Source organism: Pituophis catenifer, unplaced genomic scaffold (assembly GCF_029215685.1).
Source record: "Pituophis catenifer annectens isolate HBS135680 unplaced genomic scaffold, rPitCat1.0.hap2 SCAF_11, whole genome shotgun sequence".
Classification (NCBI taxonomy): Eukaryota; Metazoa; Chordata; class Lepidosauria; order Squamata; family Colubridae; genus Pituophis; species Pituophis catenifer.
Genome location: NW_027256891.1, coordinates 23,156,753 through 23,170,395, shown reverse-complemented (window position 1 = coordinate 23,170,395; position 13,643 = coordinate 23,156,753). Strand labels below are relative to the sequence as shown.

The 13,643-nt window shown below is 42.1% G+C and overlaps 1 protein-coding gene across 1 annotated transcript in view; it reads left to right on the top strand.

The window, feature by feature from the left end:
• GRIA3 (glutamate ionotropic receptor AMPA type subunit 3) overlaps nucleotides 1-13,643 on the top strand; it is a 160,391-nt gene that overhangs the window by 94,963 nt on the left and 51,785 nt on the right. Inside the window, exons 6-9 of the mRNA XM_070952128.1 lie at nucleotides 1,649-1,816; nucleotides 2,612-2,716; nucleotides 3,284-3,391; nucleotides 4,523-4,729. Coding sequence (XP_070808229.1) covers nucleotides 1,649-1,816; nucleotides 2,612-2,716; nucleotides 3,284-3,391; nucleotides 4,523-4,729 — 588 coding nt within the window. The remainder of the gene's footprint in view (nucleotides 1-1,648; nucleotides 1,817-2,611; nucleotides 2,717-3,283; nucleotides 3,392-4,522; nucleotides 4,730-13,643) is intronic.

Sequence of the window (13,643 nt, the reverse complement as noted above, 5' to 3'; positions counted from 1 at the left end):
GAAGCTGGAAAGACACGACAATTCTTTTCCATCTTGTCTTTCCTTTTTTTTCCAGCAATAATTTCAGAATGATACTTAACAACTCTGGGAATGTGAAGGGGTTATTATTATGTAATTTCTTACTGTGCACACTTAAAAAAGGATTCAGAAGGAGCACTTCTCAGCTCCAAGATGGCAAGCAGGAAACCTTCCCTAGGATGGGTTAAAACAGCTGGATATTTTTACTAAGTTGTCTCATTAAAACTACTGCGACTCTTAAAGCAGCTGCACCCTTTTGCTAAAAGCTGAGAAAAGACACAAACTACACATAAGGTCTTAAGTGTCTTCTGAATTTTTTTAATTAAAAAAAATTAAAATTAAACAGCTGTAGAAGGAATAGAGGGATGCGGTGGCTCAGTGGCTAAGATGCTGAGCTTGTCAATCAGAAGGTCGGCAGTTCAGCGGTTCGAATCCCTAGTGCCGCGTAATGGGGTGAGCTCCCATTACTTGTCCCAGCTTCTGCCAACCTAGCAGTTCGAAAGGATGTAAAAAAATGCAAGTAGAAAAATAGGGACCACCTTTGGTGGGAAGGGAACAGCATTCCATGCACCTTTGGCGTTGAGTCATGCTGTCCACATGACCACGGAGATGTCTTCAGACAGCACTGGCTCTTCGGCTTTGAAACGGAGATGAGCACTGCCCCATAGAGCCAGAAACTACTAGCACGCATGTGCGGGAGAACCTTTACCTTTACTTTTAGAGGGCATAGGGACTGGCCTTGAAGAACAGAAGGGAGAGTTGTAACCAGGGCAATCAATGGGTGAGAGGGGCTGTTATTTGAGAAATGCCTTGGGTATGCCCCTCCCTAGTTCACACAAAGACCAAGAAAGGAGAAAGCACCTTTAGACTTGCAAGATTCTGTTCCAATGAAAATTGTCCTGACTTATATGGTGTTTGTTTCTTACTTTGGCCTACCTTATACGACTGACACAGGCATTGTGATATTAGCAATAAACTTATATACTACTTCACAATGCTTTACAGCACTCTCTAAGCGGTTTACAGTGTCAGCATCTTGCCTCCAACAATCTGGGTCCTCATTTTACCGACCTCGGAAGGATAGAAGGCTGTGTCAACTTTGAGCCGGTCAGGATTGAACTCTTGGCAATGGGCAGAGTTAGCAATAGCAATAGCACTTAGACTTATATACCACTTCACTGTGCTTTACACACTCTCTAAGCAGTTTGCAGTGTCAACATCTTGACCCTGACAATCTCGGTCCTCATTTTACTGACCTCGGAAGGATAGAAGGCTGTGTCAACTTTGAGCCGGTCAGGATCGAACTCCTGGCAATGGGCAGTTAGCAATAGCAATAGCACTTAGACTTATATACTTCACCATCCTTTACAGCACTCTCTAAGTGGTTTACAGTCTCGACATCTTGCCCCTTATTTTACCGACCTCGGAAGGATGAAAGGCTGAGTTAACCTTGAGCCAGTTAGGTTCGAACTCCTGACAGTGAGCAGAGTTAGCCTGCAATATTGCATTCTAATCACTGCGCCACCACAACTCTATTACTTAACGTTATTTAAGGAGGGAGGGGAAAAAAAAGACTTGGAGCATTTACAGGATGAACTCCACTTACTTGACTCTTTTACATCTCTTTTAGTACACATCCGCGTTGACCCACGATGCGATCCTTGTCATAGCGGAAGCGTTCCGGTACCTCCGAAGGCAGCGGGTAGATGTATCTCGGAGAGGAAGTGCTGGAGATTGTTTAGCAAACCCAGCCGTGCCTTGGAGCCAAGGAATCGATATCGAGAGAGCATTGAAGATGGTAAGGATTTAAAGTTATGGCAGCTTCTCTGTATTGGTTAAGTGGGAAAGGTCTTTGGAAAGGAAGTCAGGAAAGATCAGGTTTATTCTGAACTTCCTGCCTCCTCTTCTAGTTTTTTCATTTATCTATCTTATTTATTCATTTTAGTTTGACTGATCTATCTAATATGCAATGTTTTGGGTTATATTTTGCAGTTACTCGAACCAGTACACGTTTCTAAAAACTTTATTTTAGAAATAAATAAACTAAAAAGTTTATTTCTCCTCCCCTTCCAAAAAATAAAAAAAAAATCCCAACCAGAAGACAATAGAAGCGATAAGGTAGCATTAATAAATATATAACAGAGGAATACCAAAAAAAAAATGCAGAATATCAACTGCACTGCAGAGGAGGCACTGAAATTCAAAATGCACTTTAGCGGGCACTGTAGAAACACCAGAGAGAAGAGAAGGTCCTATTTTGGCTTTGGAAAGATATCGATGAAGATGGCTGGCATATTTCCTTATTAAGGGCTTTCATAAATGCCCCCCCCCACCAGCTGAGAAGAACACCCATCCTTAGGAGGAGGGGGAGCAAATAGAGTTGGCAGAATTAGCTGAAAGAGAATGTCCTTTGCATTCCCTTGGTGACTTGCTTAAGGATAAACCCACCCGCTCTTTGATTTTGATGGAATTGACTGGGGAAAAAAAATATTTTTTTATAAAACCGTGGTTCTTGCATACTGACCAATGCACAGATGCCAATTTTTTTGCTGCTTTCTGTATCTTGTTATGTTGCAACTTTATCATTGTCAAGGTTCAGGTTCAAGGAATGACAGGAAATATCCAGTTTGACACCTACGGACGTAGAACCAATTATACGATTGATGTGTATGAAATGAGACCTGGTGGGCCACGGAAGGTAAGCCACAATTCTTTCTTTCTTTCTCTTTCTTTCTTTCTTTCTTTCTTTCTTTCTTTCTTTCTTTCTTTCTTTCTTTCTGTCTGTCTGTCTGTCTGTCTTTCTGTCTGTCTGTCTGTCTGTCTGTCTGTCTGTCTTCCTTCCTTCCTTCCTTCCTTCCTTCCTTCCTTCCTTCCTTCCTTCCTTCCTTTCTTTCTTTCTTTCTTTCTCTTTCTTTCTTTCTTCCTCCTTCTTCTTCTCCTCCTCTTCCTCCTTATAATGGCCTTTTCTGTTGGCGCAAACTATTCTACAACTGCCAGTTCCTTGGCTAACTCAAAACATCACCTGGTACCAAACAAGGACAATCTACCTTCCTTCCTTCCTTCCTTCCTTCCTTCCTTCCTTCCTTCCTTCCTTCCTTCCTTCCTTCCTTCCTTCCTTTTATTTCCTCTATCTATCTATCTATCTATCTATCTATCTATCTATCTATCTATCTATCATCTATCATTCTTCTAATCTACCTATCTATCTATGTACCTATCTACCTATAAATAACACAAATTCCCTATTTCCTCTCTTTAACTATAGGCTGGTTACTGGAATGAATATGAGCGATTTGTGCCTGCAATCGATCTTACTGTTTCCAACGATACATCCTCAGTTGAGAACAGAACCATAGTGGTGACTACCATCCTTGTAAGTTGTCACTTCCCTTTAGACATTGTTTTCTAACCTTGATACCTTTGGGTCAAATTCAGCTCCTGATGACTTCCTGGACACACAGACCTACGTAGTTTTCTGAACAATTATATGGATTGGTTGCTCAGCACTTGATTTTCCCAAACTTTGATTGTTCTGCCTACTTTCTGAACTGACAGGCAGATCAAGTTTTCCTTAATTCGTTTATGTTTGAACTTATAACTTTAAATGAGCCGGGGTGGTGCAATGGTTAGAATGCAGTACTGCAGGCTACTTCTGCTGACTGCCGGCTGCCTGCAATTTGGCAATTCGAATCTCACCAGGCTCAAGGTTGACTCAAGCCTTCTATCCTTCCAAAGTGGGTAAAATGAGGACCCAGATTGTTGGGGGCAAGAGGCTGACTCTGTAAACCGCTTAGAGAGGGCTGTTAAAGCACTGTAAAGCATTATATAAATCTAAGTGCTGTTATTATTGCCATTCCTTCCTTCCTTCCGTCCCTCCCATCCCTCCATGCCCCCTCCCTCCCTCCCTCCCTCCCTCCCTCCCTCCCTCCCTCCCTCCCTCCCTTCCTTCCTTCCTTCCTTCCTTCCTTCCTTCCTTCCTTCCTTCCCTGTGGTTAGAATGCAGTATTGCAGACTAACTCTGCCCATTGCCAGGAGTTCAATCCTGACCGGCTCAAGTCTGACCCAGCCTTCCATCCTTCCAAGGTCGGTAAAATGAGAACCCAGATTGTTGGGGGCAAGATGCTGATTCTGTAAACTGCTTAGAGAGGGCTGTAAAGTACTATGAAGCGGTATATAAATCTAAGTGCTATTGCTATTAAAATCATAGGTCTGCAAGGGCCCTTGGAGGAGGTCTTTTAATTCAATCCCCTGCTCGAGCACCTTATGCCATTCTGAACAAAATGGCTGTCCTATCTCTTCATGAAAACTTCCAGCGATAGAACACGCACAATTTCAAGAGGCAAGCTGTTCCACTGATTAATTGTTCTCCCTGCCAGGAAATTTCTTCTTAGTTCTAGGTTCTTCCAGCTTCTTTGGTTGGGATTTCTCCCCATTCACTCTACTGTTTATGCATTTGAAGGCATCCCCTCCTTCTAACTTATTTTCTCCTGGTGTCATTTTCCAGGAAGCCCCTTACGTGATGCGCAAGCAGTCTCCTGACCAGAAGGAAGGGAATGAAAAATACGAAGGCTATTGTGTTGATCTCGCTTACGAAATTGCAAAACATGTCGGGATTAAATATGTCCTGTCCATTGTTCCTGATGGGAAGTATGGAGCAAAGGACCCCGAGACTAAAATGTGGAATGGCATGGTGGGTGAGCTGGTGTATGGGGTAAGTCCTTATATGTTGTGGTTCTGCTACTCATTTGTCTTATGACAGTGTTGAAATCTGAACTGGTTTAGTACCGTTTTTTTTGGCTGTGCATGCATGCTGAGTGCTAAACACAAGGTGCGCACACTCATGGGCAGTGTGCACCATGCACCAAATGTGAGGGGCACAAATGCACACACGTGTGCACGCAGTACATGCCAGAAGGAAGCACGGGATAAGCGCATGGGTGTGTGTGTGTGTGTGTGATCAGCTGTGGCACACAATCTTCGGAGCCTTTTTTTTTTTTTTTTACTTTTAAAAGCATTTTTTTAAAACCTATTCAGCCGAATAGGCTGTATGTAAAAAAAATGCGTTTAAAAGTTTTTTTAAAAAGCCTCTGACGATCGCGTGGCACAGCTGTGATCGTCGGAGCATTTTCTTTTACTTTTTTAAAGCATTCTTACTATCGGTTCTGGAGAACCAGTAATAAAAAAAGTAAAAAGATGCCTAAAAAGTAAAAAAAAAAAATTCCAACGATCAGGTGACCAACACACAAGCTTCAGAACTTTTTTTTTTTTTACTTTTTAAAGTATTTTTAACTACTGGTTCTGGAGAACCAGTAGTAAAAAAAATGCTAAATGCTCACCTGATCGTCATAACTTTTTATATATATATTTTTTTTACTACTGGTTCAGCGAACCAATAGCCTTTTTACTACCGGTTCGGGTGAACCGGACTAAACCAGGAGCATTTCACCCCTGCCTTATGACCATCTCACCAAAGTTAAGCAGATCTCCTCTCCATCTGTCTTCCTTGGCAAAGCTGCTTATATGTACAATATCCTGCAAGAATATCCAACAACATCCAAGTAGATAAACTATGTTGGCTGTCCAAATAGGGAGATGATACACATCCTTATGGGTGTCCTTAGCTTTGTGATGTTCAACTGTTCATCAGTTAATGATGTCAATCAACTCAAACAAGCAGGTTTGCTGAAAACCATTTAATCGTGTCCCTGAAGAGTTCAAATTCCTATCAGAAGTCATTGCCCCAGGAAATGATGGGAATTCTAGCAAGAATTTCCTCTTCATGGCTGCCCTCAAGGAACTCTGAGAGTGAAAATTCTCTTTGTAGCAGCTCCCTTTATCATTCTAAGAATTAATGGTGAGAATAGGAGATTTTGTGATCTGACATCTCACTGTTTCATCGGCGGTGAAGGAATGGAGTTGGCCATCGGTGGGCAGCTGAAACATGAAATGTAGAATTTTGAGAAGGCCGTAGCTTACTCCCACCTTCCTATATTCTTCTCTATTAATTGTGCCTTGTTTTCTCTTCCCCTTAAAGAGCTCTTGGCATTGTTTAAGTGTGAGTGACAGAAGAATAACGTCTCTTTAGAATCTTTGTTCAGACTTTCCACAGCTTTGTGGCATTCCTATTCATCTTTGGGTTGGTTTTGATTTCTAAAAGAAGGCTCAATCCTTCCCACAGAAATGCATTTGATAGCATAGCTTGAGGTTCCCCTCCTGGCATTTTCAGCGCCAAAATATAGGGTATTTGCATCAAGCAGAAAACTCTGTCATAAAAAAAATATATTCTTAGCATTGTTAAAACGGTTCTCACATGAAAGAAACAGATGCTTATTGTAAAGGCAGGGTACAGAACACGAGTGATGCTTTAACATTACAAGGATGTTGATGTTAGGTTAAGCAAAAGCGGGCTTGTTGCCTTGCCATCTGAGCTCTTGAGGAATTAAAATAATTGGAGGAGAAGTCAATGCTGTATCTTAGGCTTTGGGTTAATGTGCCGACTAATATTTGGCCCGATTTTTAACCTCAAAGAATGTGACATAGTAAATTGTGGATGAGTGATATGAGCTTGATCTCTCCCAGCAAGGATTTGTAAGACACCTGGTGTCTTTGTGATGTAAATGTTCCCGCTCAGTGTGAAAAAGCAATTCCTCTCTGTACCGAATGTCACCATTCAGATTGTTTTGGTGTAGACATCAGGAAGCCGTGTCTTCATAGACTGTCGTTCAATCATCACAGCCTTTGAAAAAATCCGCAGAGTGCTTTAGAACAGGCATGCAATCAGATCTTGTCGAGAAATTGTGTGGCAGCTGTCCAAATGAAGCTGGAGTCACTGACGCAAAACTTGGCGTTTTATATAAATCAGTATATTTAACATTCATATTTACAGCAGACCAGTTAGTCAAGAGCACAGGAATGTCGTGAGGTAAATCAAACAGCATACAGAGCACCACAGAAGAAAAAGGCGGGGGGAAAGGGAAACTGCCCCTTTACACCCACAACAGCCAATCATAGCGTAGCTTGCCTCATGCAACTAACTAACCAAATACAACTGTGTGTTCTTTACTGCTCCAGCTACCAAATTCAATATCCTAAAGTTTCCGTTGCACCACAGTCACATTGCAGGCTCTTGGCCTTTCCCCACTTAAAGAGCTTTGCCTTAAACTCTTGCCATGGCCTGTCTGGGTTCTATTCAGGTGACGCCATATTTTTTCAGGCCACCTCCATATTTTTCGGGCATTCCTGGAAAGTGGTTTTGTTGGATCTGTGTCAGGCAACTGCACAGCGCTGTCCAAATGACATCAGAGAGACTGACACAAAGCTTGTGGTTTTATATTAAATCAATATATTTAACATTCCTATTCTCAGTAGATGAGATAGTCAGGAACACAGTCATGAGGTAAATCACAAGCAGCATGCAGAGCACCCAGAAGGAAAAAGGCGGGAAAAAAGGGAAACTCCCCCTTTACACCCATAGTAACCAATCATAGCGTAGATTGCCTCACGCAGGAGCCAGCGCTCTCCAATCAACCAACTACAATTGCGTCTTCTGGCCCATTGTACACTTTACTGTTCCAGCTACTAAATTTAATATCCTAACAGATCTTGTATCTGTGTTGACTAAGAAAGAAGTCCCATTTTATCGAGTAGACTTTGCATGGCAAAGCACAGCTGATCCTCTGTATCTTGATTCAGATGTACGATCAACAAGAAGAGATTGTCGCTCAGTGAAAGTATTTAATAGAACATCTTCTCTGTTCATTCATTTCTAACCACCCAGAATCACTGGAAGCCAGGCACCATATAAATGCAATAAATTATTATTATTATTATGATTAGTGTTAGGCCTGCCCAAAGTAGAGTGATATTTATAGGATATTTAATTATTTTTAGTGTTAAGTTAGGTCATACAAATGCAGTTTCTCTAATAATAAAACAGAAAGCTTTTTTTCTTTAGCTGAAGCAAAAAAAAAAGAATTATTCCCTTTCCCCCCTTCTGTGTGTAATTTGCATTACTTTGATATGCTGTAGCTTGCCAAAAATATTCACGGCATAGAGGAAAGCTAAACTAAACTTCACAACCCAATACTCTAACAAGCTAAATTCAGCAGAGAAGCTTCTGCTTAATTGGTTGTTGTTGGTGTTAACATTGCCTTTATCCAACAGGAAGGTCTGATTTAAGTTCCATTGATGTACCCTTTAGCAAAGCCGTGTTGCAACCAAATATATGTCACCGTAGCTACAGAGCCACAGAGCCAATCTGGTTTAGTGGTTGAGGCACTAGGCTAGAAACCAGGAGGCAGTGAGTTCTAGTCCCGCCTTAGGCATGAAAACCAGTTTTGGGGACTTTGGGCCAATCATCAGGAACTTGTGAGTTCTAGTCTCACTGTGGGCATGAAAATTAGTTGGGTGACTTTAGGCCAATCACCAGGAGATGGTGAGTTCTAGTCTCACCTTAGTCATGAAAGTTAGCTGGGTTTCTTCTTGGACCAGTCCCTCTCTTTCAGCCCTAGGACATAGACAAGGGCAGACCACTTCTGAATTTCTTGCCTAGAAAACTGCAAAGACTTAGCCAAGCAGTCCCCCATAATCATGACTGACTCAAAGCCATCAAATAAGTAAATAAATAAAATAGGGTGGGGAGGGAGCTTAGTTATCTGTATAACAGGGGTGAAGTGCTACCGGTTTGCTCCGGTTCGGGCAAACCGGTAGTTAAAAATCTACCGGTTCCGGCAAACCGGTATTTCCGACAATCAGCTGTGCTGCGTGGTTTATATTATATTATATTATATTATATTATATTATATTATATTATATTATATTATATTATATTATATTATATTAATTATATTATATTACATTACATTACATTACATTACATTACATTACATTACATTACATTACATTACATTATATTATATTATATTATATTATTATTCACACAGCACAGCTGTCCCCCCCCCTTGCTGTTCTACTTACCAAGGGAAGTCTTCTTTTTCCAAGTGAAGCACGTGTTTGGTGTGTACTGCGCATGTGTGCTCAGCGTGCTTTTGGCGCATGTTGCACATGTGCGTGTGCAGTGTGCATTTGGCACGCGGCACGCATGCGCTGGCAGAGAACCGGTGGCGATCCACAGAGGATTTCACCACTGCTGTATATGATAGATAACCCCTTTTTCCCCATCATAGGGATAGAAAAAAAGCAACACCCTGGTTCTTGAACCGTATCTTCTCACCCACCTTCACCTAGTCTCTTCCTCCAGTTGCCTACAAGGATACAAGATATGGGGAAATATGGCTGGCTTTGGTCTTCAGTGAGAGCTCAGTTTTATGCCCTTCACCATTTTATGGTTTATAAACTATGTTAAACAATCTCCTGAGACTGTTTGCCTTCCCGTGGTCATGACCCGATAAGACTTCCTGGATTTGGGGAGAGGACAAGTAAATGCCACTTGCAGCTTCACGAGGACTCTAAGCTAGGCCCTCGCTTGACCCCTCCTTCCAGCCTAACTGCCAATTCCCCAAACTAAAGGCTGTTACATTTGAAGCAGTCCAGATGATTGACCACAATTATGTAAATGAAATAACTTGATGCAAATGAATTCAGCTGGTGAGAATGATTTCTATTGTGTCCATTTATATATTTTTTTAATGTCCATTCAGTTCCAATCGGCACTCCTTCCATTTGCTACCCTGTTTCCCCCAAAATAAGACATCCCCTGATAATAAGTCCAATCGGGCTTTTGAACGCATGGCAATAAGGCCGAGCACTTATTTCAGGGTTCAAAAAAAATATAAGACAGGGTCTTATTTTCGGGGAAACATGGTACAGTTATCCATTCAAGGAAAAATCATAACAACAAAAAGGTGTGTAGAACTCGAAGTGCCTCCTGAGAGCTTAGCCTATGGCTCCCTGGACTCTTCTCCAAATTGCCACCAGCTTATCATTTCCGATTGCTAAATAAATTGCTAAATTGCTAAATACTCAGATAAGGAATTGTACCTGCTGCTGCTGACAATGTTATCCATTAGTCATGTCCAACTCTTGGCTATTCTATGGGCCAGGTTTCTCCACATCTTCTGATTTTACATTATGTCTTTGAGTTGTTCCACAGTCTGGCTGTCATCAGCTTTTAATGGTGGAACAGTAGCTAATAGTTTTCAATGAAATAGTTCAAACTAGTTTTGTTTCTGCAAGGGCACCATTCAAATCTCCCCCCCCCCACTAAGTTTTAGAGCATGTCATTCAAAAAGTTAGATGCAGCCAGATTTAAATCTCACCTTCAAGTTTTGAAAACTTCAATTGCCTGTTGGTACTGGTCCCTTTTTAATCTTCCTTGGAAGATAGCTAAGCACATGCTGCTCTTACGATCCAACTCGTGATATCGTCTGAGATATTTTGATCTGCAGCAGATGTATCCTGTGAATGGAGAAGGAAGAGTTTATCGCTAACTAAACTTTTGTACAAATGCCAAAGTTTCATAGAGTGATTTGGCTCCGGCCCAAACTCTCATGACATCTTTTGAGATCAGTCCAGCTCAGAAGGCTGATTCTGGAATGCCTTACTTAGAGCCCAAGCATGAGTGCACTCCTCTATCTCTCTCTCTATCTCTCTCTATGGGGACCAGAAAATTGCCAAACGCTTATAAGTAGCCTTGCCAAGTTTTGCTGAACCGAGCAGAAAACCTGATGCTTTTAACTAAGCTAACGATTTTTCGTACGTTTCTTGAACTGGGAATGGCCAAGGAAAGGAAAACATAAATGAATGATGTTTACTTATACGTGGCCATTTGCTTAAAAACAAAAGGCATAAAATAGGAAAGCCCACAGTTTGCAAAATCCACATGGGGCAGGTAAGATGTCCAGAACCAGAGGTGGGATTCACTTGCCTTCCTTACCATTTCGCAAATGTGAGAGCAAGCACCACCTCTGTGTATGCACATGGCCTTCTACACATGCGCAGTGATCACACATTACATCCAGGCAGAGCCTCCCATAGTTGCCACTACCAGTTCGCGAGATCCGGACAGAACTGGCTGAATCCCACCACTGCCCGGAACAGGAACTAGTGAAGTCCAATTGAGGAAAAAAATATATATATAGTTTCAACCTCATCATCCAATATTTTTTACATCTGCTTAGGTGCTATTGTAGAAAGTTGGGCTAATTACCTAGGGTAGAAACTTGCAAAAGGGTTTGCAAAGTTTCTGCAAAATTTTTGGGAGCTGAGGCATCAATAAGGGCTATTGGTCCAGAGCCTCCTGATAGATTCGATCTTATGTTTAGTACAGACCGGTTTATAAAGCGATCAAACGAGGTTCTTGCGGCTTTTAATTCAAGACAGTCAACTAATCCACTCAACTCTTCTTCCTGGTTCTCGAAAGGGGAAAAAGGAAGCAGCAGGGTGGATCCTCAAAATAATATTTGTTGACCCACCATCAAAACATCCTTCTTATTATTATTTTTCTCAGATATGTTCATCTCTTATCTTCTCGGCCATTGGGACTAGAAATGTTTTCTGAGATAAAATGGAAGCTGGATACATCAGGAGTTTTACTCAGCATTAAATTCCAAAACACACACAATCTTTGCCCAAGAGTTCCCCGTTGCCCCACCCCAGCAAAAGATGAAAGAATGCCATATGGAAATTCCCTGGAAAGAAGAAAGGCAATGCCTTTATAATAAACTCAATACAATACGTTTTGAAGATTAAACATTTTGATCAGACTAATATACGGTTCATTGGCAATGCACTTGGGGTCCATCTCCAGAACTTAGAAATGTACTACTAAAGTTAAAAGCAAGGATCAGGGTGTTTCTTCCAAAACCTTTCTTCTGACATGCCTTGTGTAGCAAAATGATTGACACCAGTTCTGCTAGCAAACATGGGGTGACAGATCTGAAGAAATTCGGCTTCTGTCGGGCTCAAAAAAATCAAGAAAGACATACCGAGATTCTTCTAGACAAGTTCCTTTATTGTTGCTCACCTGTAGACAGAATCTTGCCAGACTAAAGCAAACTACTTGTATCATTAAAGATCTGAGGTGAAAATTTTCTAGGGAGGAGCTGCCTTAACTCTCTTCCTCCAACCAAATTATTTAAACTTCATCGTCTCTTGGTTCCTCTGGAATGCAGCCCCTGCCTCTTGGGATCCAGGCTACATTCTACCCCAGTTTCTGGTATAACATGTCCACCCAAGAACAACCAAGTGGAATAGGTACACAATCCATTTTTTCCTCTCATCTGTCCTAGATTTGACAGCACTGTAAAACAAGCTACCGCCAAGCCACATAGCCAGAAGACATGAATTGAATCCATATCATTGATACTCAGATCCTGAGCAAAAGAAGTTTTTTACTCTGTACTTCCCTCACAGCCAGAATTAGAATTTCCCTAGATTTTCTCTGGGAGCTATTTTGGATATGTACGGATGTGTTTAAATTATGTTGGTTGCTTGGCTCTGTGTTTTTTATTTGTGTGCATCCAGAGGTGGTATTCAGCCGGTTCAGACGAACCGGTAGTGGTGAATTGCGGGTGGGCCTGGGCCTGCCCACCTGCCTGGGTGCAATCCTGTCCTATATCGCTGTGTTTTTGATGCCATACGCATGTGCGAACGGAGCGCACAAGCGAATTGCTATGTTTTGTGATGCCACACACATGCACGTTTCCGGTGCTGGGCGAACCGGTTGCTACAGTATGTGAATCCCACCTCTGCGTGCATCACCCAGAGAGTCACAAGCATGAGATGGGTGGCTATATAACTGTCATAAATAAATAACATCAATTTATTGTTGCAGTATGATAAAGGGAATTGGTGGAGCTGGCTTTCTCAGTTACATAACTGTAACTCCGAGGTTATGCAGCCTCCATTGCCACTTCCACTTCCTAAAACTGCTTATCTTCAGCCCTAGGTGATTTTAAGGTTGAGTCCTCCCCCCCTCCCCCCATCTTCATTTTTCTGCAGTGGGCTCAAGACGAGACCACAAGAAGAGCGTTATTGGATGAAGCTAAGGACTCCTCCAGCCCTCTGGAATTGTTGGTCTCTAAAAAAAAACCCTGCCATGTTTGGGAAGCATACAACAAGGGGCAGGAACATGGCCACCTCTTCTTTTCCTGCTTTTTAGCATTCTAACCTAGGCTTCCTCAGCAGCACGAAGCCAAGTCCTCATCCCGATAAACCCCTTTTATTTAATTTACAGTGAATTCTCTTCTCCAGCGAAGTCTTTCCTCTCCCACAGTCTTTCCAGATAGTTCACAATTACCGACTTTTATCAGGCTTGGAGAGTGGCCAGGCTGATATCTTTCAGATGCCGCAATACTTGGCAAGAATGCAGGAATGAACTCATTGTCTCCTGCAAACGCCACTCCCCTTTTGCTCCTCTTTTATTCCCTCTGGGAGGGGCCCTTCATTGTCTACCTGTGGCCTTACTCCCAAGTCAACCCTTGTTCTTTAGCTGTTCCTTTCGTCTGGCAACTCTGCGCATGCGCACACTGGGAACAGGCTCCAGCTGTTTGTCTGCCTCACTGATGTCTGACTCCGAAGGCAGCTGATACCTGTCATACGGCCCTGGATCCCTCTCTGCCTCCAATGCAGAGCTCTCCTCAGAGCCTTCCCCAGACTCCAGGACT